This window comes from Manihot esculenta, chromosome 11 (genome assembly GCF_001659605.2).
Source record: "Manihot esculenta cultivar AM560-2 chromosome 11, M.esculenta_v8, whole genome shotgun sequence".
Lineage (NCBI taxonomy): Eukaryota > Viridiplantae > Streptophyta > Magnoliopsida > Malpighiales > Euphorbiaceae > Manihot > Manihot esculenta.
In genome coordinates, this window is record NC_035171.2 from 26,072,250 (window position 1) to 26,080,541 (window position 8,292).

Genomic DNA, 8,292 nt, shown 5'->3' on the forward strand with positions numbered 1-8,292 from the left:
CTTCTTATAGAGACTCATAATGATATTTTACTCATACCTGATAAGACTAACAATATGAAGAAACAATATCTAACATTGATTTTTCAAATTGATTTGAAGCAAATGAAATTTGAAATGGATTCCATGTACATCAACCAAGTATAAACTTTGTTTGATGCACTTAAAGGAATAAAACCCATTGGGTGCAAGTGAGTTTTTAAGAGAAAAATTGACATGAATGACGATATACAAATATACAAAGTCAGTTGGTCAATTTCTTTCAAACCAACCTTCAACAATTCCTAAATTTTAATCATACATTCAGATTAATAAATGCTGCCATATCCAAAAATTAAATCTCAAACTCACAATTCAGTATAAATATAGAATTTTATCTTCTTATAATGACTTTGTTAAAATTACTACAGCTTCCTTGTATTTTCTTTCATAGATCAACTGACAAAAGATACGGATAAGACTCAGATATAAATAACAAGTGGCATACATTAGCTTGAACTACGTAAACAAGTTTTAATCCAAAAGCAGAATCCTAATATTTAGGCTCTAGTGCTTATTTGTATCCATGAAACTCGTTCCAGTCAAGCCACAGGCAAGAGCCTGATGAGGAATCTCACCGAGACGTTCAATTCCCTCAGCGAAAACCACACCCATACCCATATGCAAATGGGGCTCAATGTGGCAGTGGAAGGCCCAAACTCCTGGATTATCAGCCACGAATCTCAGCGCAGTCCACCCATGAGGAAACACCACTGCAGTATTCTTATAAGGTGGATTCTTCAAGTTGAATTTCTTCTCGTCCTTGTTTGTAAATTTCCCTTCTCCATATGCTAAGACCCAGAAGTCATGGCCATGCAAATGCCATGGATGAACCTCGCTAACATTGCTTAATGTATTAGCATTTTGTAGAATCACATCCACTGTGGTCTTGAAACCAAACTTGTAAACCCCATTTCCAATTGTGGTGTTAGGGTTCACTGGTGGGTTCATCAGATCATAATCTTGAGGGTAGTTCTCTGGTGGGTTTGCTTGATCAAATGCTCCGTGAAGGCCATATCTCATGGAGCCTAAATAAGGAGTGGCAGGTAATGAGAGGGAAACATTGTTGATTGCCCACTTAGTTAAGCCATTCAATTTATTCTGAGTGTTGAGAAGGATGACTCGACGGTCGTAATTCTTCGGAGGTTTTGGGGTGTTCATGTGAGCTAAAACTTTGTTAGAAAATGCCTTGCTCCGATCAGTGTCATTCCACTGAGGAGTTGCCGGAGGGGGAAGTTTAGGTAACTTTGAAGCAGAGATTGGCTTATAGTTCAATATGGTTAGGGCCTGATTGGTCTGGGGTTCTCTTCCTATTACTCCAGCAGAAATCCAGTAGTTGTTGGGTTTTTGATTTGTGGTTATTAGAACTGAGTAGCTCTCACCTGAGTAAATGTCCAAACTGTTGGTCATAAATGGCATAACATAATTTCCATCAGCTTCTACCACCAACATCTTGTGACCCTGTCAACAAAAAACATGCAAGATAAAATCATTTTTACTTAAGTTTTTATTAAATTTTAACATAGAAATAGTTAATTTCACTGGAGGTCTATTCTATGGAAACTCAATCGCCAACTAAATTTTATCACTGCATTTATTTATCTATTTTCCGGATCAGCAGATTTAATAAGATAGGAAAATTCTATTTGAGATTTTAAAAATTCATTAATCAATTTTTTATCAATTTTATAAATTTCGTAAAAAATTAAAAATATTTTAAATAGAGAGAGATTAAATAATAAATTTTTAATAAAATTAATAAATATTTTTATGTCATACATACTAAATAATAAAATATTTAATAGTAAAATTAACAAAAAAGGTTAAGGAGTAAAGTTTTTAACATTTTAAAAATATTTTAATATATTTTTTAACATCGAACCAGCAAATAATGAGTTATGCATAAAATTATATAGTAAGTTTTTTTAATAAATTTTAAAAAAAATTATTATTTAGTCTTTTAGATTTAGTTAATTTTTTAATTTTAAAAAATATATTAAAATATCTTTAAAATATTAAAAAATCTTTTAATTAATTTCTCCGTTAATTTTAATTATTAGGTATCAATAAAAGTCTAAAATAAAAATTAATTAGTTTAATTTTAATAAAATTAAGAGAACGCTTAATGTGTAAAGTTAATAAAAAACTAATTGATAAATTTTTTTATAGTTTAAAGATATTTTAATAAATTTTTTAAATTAATGAATTAGTAAATTTTATTACATATGAGGGAATAAATAATTATTTTTTCAAAATTTTATTAACCTTACCTATAGTGTTAAATCACATGTCATGCACTATTTTGAGAGGCACATGATATGCATCCAACCAAAATATCCATAAAGAACGAGGTCACATATTCTAATCAAATATATGATGGGCCATATTCGATAAGATTTTAACTTACCATCTAAGAATAAGAATCTAAAAAAGATTTTGATTTTTTCACAAACCTCCAATGTAATGATACCAATTTCATCTAACCACTAATCCAAGTGGGCCACAGCCACTGCTGAGAACGAGACTCGGTGTACGCCCACCAACTAAATCCGGTGATTGGATATGTGAAACTGTGCGTTTAATCATGACTCAATTTGTAAATAAATTATCCCTTGCTAATTTTAATTTTTAAAACTAAACAAGGTCACATCGTCCAGTAAGCAATGGATATTGGAGAAGTAGCATTAACACGTGATTTGTTAGAAGACCAAAAAATTATTGTCCGTGTCTCTCTCTCCTTATCTCTCTGTGTGTGCTTGCTTTGGACAAACGTGCTCTTCGCATTGTCGAAAAATATCTTTCTTTTCAACGTGCGCATGGTCCTTCCCACCATGTTCTTTGTTTTCCCCATACCCTGTATGCTCCTTGTCCTCTCACATCCCATAAACCTAACAATTTTTTTTTTTTAATTTATAATAAAATTAATAAAATTTATAATTTAATCCCTATTCTTTTAATAATAAATAATAAAAATTTTTAAAATTTTTTCTTTTAATAAAATAGTTATTTTATTTAAATTCTTTATTAAAATATAATAATTTAGTCATTTAAATTTTATTTTTATTACAATTTAATTCTTATAATTTTAATAATTTATAATAATTTAATTTTTATAATTTAATATTTATAATAATTTAATTAGTTTAATTTGAATTGGTTTTTTAATTAATAATTGTTTAATAATAAAATTAATAAAATAATTATTTTATTAATAAAATAGAAATTTTAAAATTAATTGTTCACTGTTAAATAAGTAGGAATTAAATTATAAATTTTATTAAAATTCAAGAACTAATATAAATCGCCTTTTTTAACCTAAAATAGCCTATAAATATTTAATATGTAATATATATATATATTCTGTCTCACGATAATTATTATTTAAAAAAAAATAAATTATCTATCATTATAATAATTTCAAATTAATATTAATTTTTATTTTGAATATATATCTTTATGAATTTTTAAATTATTTAATATTAATATGTGAAAAAGTATGATCATTTAAAGTGAATTTTAAATAAATTATTATAAATTTTTTTAGAATTAAAGCTATTAATTAATGTTATTGGTTTAAGTAAATAAATATTAAATATAAAATATTATAGGACAGAAGTGGTAGATTACTCTTGGAGTAATTTTCATTTTATTTTATTTTATTTTCATGAATATTTTGAACAGTAACTGAAACAAACTTTAAAATGAATTTAAAATGGAAAGACTTTATTATTAAATTTGTTAAAAATTTAAGGATAAAATTATTGATATTTAAAAATTGAAATATATATACATATTAATTTTGATATATTTTAAAAACTACTAAGGATATGAGCTTAGGAATTTTCTACACACTTCACTTTGCTTAGAAAAAGGTAGAGCATCTTTAGAACCCACAATCTACGATTTCACACTACCCTTTCACAACAAGTTAAAAGAATCTTGAAAGGTGAAGACAAGAATATTCCAAGATTTTTTAGCATTATCAAAAAAGTCACAATGACTATACCTCTCACACCATTTTTTTTAATTATGCATAAGTTGTTTTAAAAAAAAAATTAAAAAAGACTTTTTCGCATAATAAAAACATATAACATGTCAATTCGGCTAATTTTTAATTATGTTGAATATTATTTATTAATATAGCATGATAAAACCCAAGATCTTATCACTAATCTCAATTTCAACAACAGTTTCGTTAGATATTTTACAATTATAATCTCTCTTTTTTTTATTAAGTTCTTTTACTGTCGCTAACTCTAATTAGATTTAGATGATGGATAAATCTTAATTTGAAAGCATAAATTTTTAATTAAATTATAGAAAAATAAGCATAAATTATTAATAGGAAATGATAGAATAGTTACCCCAATAGCAAAGTTGAGAGAAGCAAGGGAAGTTGTACTAGCAATTCTGATCCTGTAAGTAGTGTTTGGGAGCACATGGAGGATATAAGGTGCATACTGCTCACCACCTTTTATATTGCAATCGTTTTGAGCGTTTTTGCTATATAAAGAACAATTGTATTGGCCTCTCCCATTGATCAGCAAGCTCTGAAAAAACAAAAGCAAACCACACACATCATCACCTCCAAGCTTTCGGCAAAAAATCAATTTTGATCTGGTTGATGACTTTAACCATTAAATTAATAGTTTTATTAATTAAAATGTATTTTTTCGAATAGCATTGAGAAATTAATCCTGATAGGATGATGGGAATTGTAGAATTAAATTAATTAATTACCTGGGCTTCACCAATCCAACGTAATGGATTGGAGGAAAGACCAACTTCTTGCTGGTGAACACTTTTATGCCACCAATCACTCAATAGAAGGTCGAATTCACCAGCATAGTGAAATGGTTCTTTCTCTCCTTCTGCCACGTCAACTACTAGAGTCCCATATAGCCCTGCTGATCTTTGCATTCCATAGTGTCCATGATAGAAGTATGTTCCTGCCTGCACCATATAATCCAAACTGTAAGATCATCTTCAATGGTTTGGTCATAAAACTCAAGAATGAATTTATTTTATATATATTTTTGGTGATAAAATATTAAGAAACGAATATAAAACTATCTTTAAGAGTACTGACGATATAATTTATCCTTTATTCTTGCATTAGGTGGAGTTTGCGACAGATATACTATTAATATAATAAATTATTTATTTGATAAAAGAAAAGAAATATTAAACAAGGAAATCATTATCAATGCTTTTCTTGTTTTGAATGGAGGTCCAGCTAGCCATCATTTGAAGCAAGACAGCGCTTGAAAAGTTTGAATAAATATGCAAATTTAGCAATTAAGAACATTTTTTTTAATTAATTATAACAAGAAGGGAAATGCTTTACCCTGTCAACAGTGAACCTATAAGAAAAGGTTTCACCAGGATTAATAACACACTGTGAAATAGCAGCAGTCCCATCAGCCCATGGTGTCCCCAGCTGTGAAACATAAATATAAACTAAAATTAGTCATTTAACCAAAAATAAACATAGTAACTCATTAAGTAATCCCATACTAATTATGAGAAATTAATTAATAATTTTATTTTTAGATAAATTATTATAAACTTAATGCCATGATTAAGCTGGTGAGTGGTAATCCCACCATCTTCAAGAAGAAAAGAAAAAAAAAAAAAAAAGGAGAAAAGATAAAATATAATGAAAAGGAAAACAGCTAGGTCTACAGAGCTAATCCATGAAACTTTTCACATGCAAAGATGCTTAAAATATAAAAGTTGATAAGAAAACTAGCTTTTGAAATGTTTGTTCTAAAATTCCAATTAAAGTAAGAAAAAGAAAGGGAAATTAAAAGACCTGTCTGATTCCATGCCAGTGAATGACGACACCTTCAGTGTGGAGCTTGTTATGAAGCTCAACATGAATGATATCACCGGCTCTTGCTCTGATCGTCGGCCCTGGAAACCTGCCGTTTATACCCATCACAACGTTTTCTACACCATCAGGAGACCAGAACATGTACTCCACTTCCCATTTGTAAAAATGACCCTTAGGAGCTCCTGCAACTTCCGATGCTCGGATCAAAGACAAGATCAAAACAATGCAAACCACAAGGACAGGCCTGCAACTTCCCAAGCTGCCCATGAGCATGGCTAGTTTTGGGAAGCTAGAGAAGCTGCAGTAGAAGAGAAGATATTGGTTTAGTAAATGGGGGAGATGAACACTATTTGCAGAGCTGCTGCGTTTATTTATAAAGAGAACAACGCGCTCCTAGAATGGCAGGGGTTGCTTTGAATCTTTCCTACGATTTTTTAATTATTATTTTCTACCTTTTTTTTTTTTTATAATGCACATTGAGATCGAACACTGCTTATTGGCCATTGGGTCAGGCCATTTAGAGAGGCACGTTTTTTATATAATTATGATTAAATTATATTTTATTCTCTTAGTTATATTATAATTAATTAATCCACCTCTACATTTTTAAAATCAAATATTTAAACTCTTTCATATATTTTCTACATCTATAATTCTAGTAGTCAATTAATTAAATAAATAATAAACTTTTCAAATTTTTAAAATATCCTTATATATGCAAATGTAATGTCAACTAGATATCATGTAAAATTCAAATTCATATTCATAAATTCATGCAGAGTATTTTATAGAAAAATAATAATTTACTATTCGTTTCACAATCACAATTCAAGATTCACCATAACATTTCAAGCTTCACCAAATCAAGTTTCACCAAATCAACCAATTCAATCATAATATCTAAAACAATTCAGTTCAAAAAAAAAAAGGAAATATAGATTCAATTCACCAAACAATTCAATTCAATACATCAAAAACTATTTTACAGAAAATAAATATTACCATATTGTATGATGCCCTTACAACCAAAGAAAAAGTAAAATTGACAAAACCCATTTTCCATAACATATTCAAACCCAAAGTACATATTACAATTAAAAAGAAATCCAAAATAAAAATTAACAAAATCCATCTTCTAGAACAAGAGTTTACGCTCAAAAATCTTAAAAGGCAACATGTAGCTTCGTCTGACCCATTGTTATGCAAATTCAAGATTTCAAATTCTATGAGATTCTGAAAAGTGTGAAAAATTGAACCAGAAAATTGATTTGCACCTAATCAGAGACAAACTCATTTTATAAATCTCCATATATGATAAATCCATATCCTTAATCAAGACAACAAATACAAAATGTGATGGACTAGAGGAGATGAACCAAGCGAGCGATGAGTACAATCAATGTTAGTAAGATGCATGTTTGCCGTAGTAAATGAAAATAATGGAAATTGGATGAGAAAAATTGAGGGTGGGGAGACAAGGTTGGGATCTACTACGTAGATTAACGAAGATGCTTGAAATTATTATTATTTGGGCTATAAACACAAAATGAGAAAGAAGAAGGTGGTTGGGCATTTTCAATCATTTTGCATTAGACTAAGAGAAAATTGATAGAATTATGAACAGAAATGTATGATGAGTTGGATAAATTTAAAATTCAGTGATTTAAATAATTGCTTCATTTTTATATTTTCAATGCAATAGGCTTATTTTACGTTTTTAATGACTAATTTGGTATGAATAAAAATATCTATAATGAAAAAATAAAATTAAAACATATAAAATCATTCTGGTCTAAAATTTATTGATTTGATTAATTCGAATTCGTGTCAGACAAATATATTAAATGAGTAAAGTGGTTTCTATTAAACTTTTAAAGGTATTACGTATCCAAAATTCAAATTTAAAATCTCTACTTAAAAAAGAAATAGATTTGCGTCATTCCATCTCATCCCGTTTCACGCTACAATTAATTTTTAATAATTTTATTTCTATTAAAAATTTTTTTATCAATGTGGCGTCCTCTCAAATCATCAACTTCTTCTGTTTTTTTTATTCTAATTCTAATTGAAAACATGGAGAGGAGACTGGAATCTGATAAGGGTTATCTTATAGTTGAATTTCTGTCTTGTATAATCTCTTTATTATCTCCTCATTATCTTGTGTATGATTTGTTGTAATCCTCATCATGATAAGGCTTAGCTTCGATCACATATGTATATATAATACCACTACCCACGAATGAATAAATATACATCGAATTACATTACCCCACAGAATCAGCCCTCTTATAATCGATTCAAACTACTTGAATTATAAACTTAAGTCCATTATAAATTTAACTTGAATTAATCTCCCTCTTATTTCAGACCAGATCCTGGCCAGTAAATTATTTAATTATGTTAATTATATTCATCAATTT

General features: G+C 28.5%; 1 protein-coding gene across 1 annotated transcript; it reads right to left on the minus strand.

Moving 5' to 3' along the window:
* Positions 1–350: 350 nt before the first annotated feature.
* On the minus strand, positions 351–6,289 carry LOC110626904 (L-ascorbate oxidase). Its single transcript, XM_021773085.2, has 5 exons — positions 5,852–6,289; positions 5,384–5,476; positions 4,777–4,989; positions 4,401–4,586; positions 351–1,497 (listed from the first exon to the last, which is right to left on the minus strand). Exons 1-5 carry the CDS (start codon positions 6,143–6,145, stop codon positions 544–546), a joined length of 1,740 nt encoding a protein of 579 aa, XP_021628777.1. The 5' UTR covers positions 6,146–6,289; the 3' UTR covers positions 351–543.
* Positions 6,290–8,292: the final 2,003 nt, after the last annotated feature.

What these genes read in the sequence shown, in the direction of transcription:
- LOC110626904 (XM_021773085.2), bottom strand. Translation starts at nt 6,145, where the DNA reads ATGCTCATGGGCAGCTTGGGAAGTTGCAGGCCTGTCCTTGTGGTTTGC. An exon ending in ACTGGCATGGAATCAGACAG is followed by an intron (nt 5,477 to 5,851) that starts GTCTTTTAATTT and finishes TATGTTTCACAG; the next exon opens with CTGGGGACACCATGGGCTGA. An exon ending in GTTGGATTGGTGAAGCCCAG is followed by an intron (nt 4,587 to 4,776) that starts GTAATTAATTAA and finishes TTGTTTTTTCAG; the next exon opens with AGCTTGCTGATCAATGGGAG.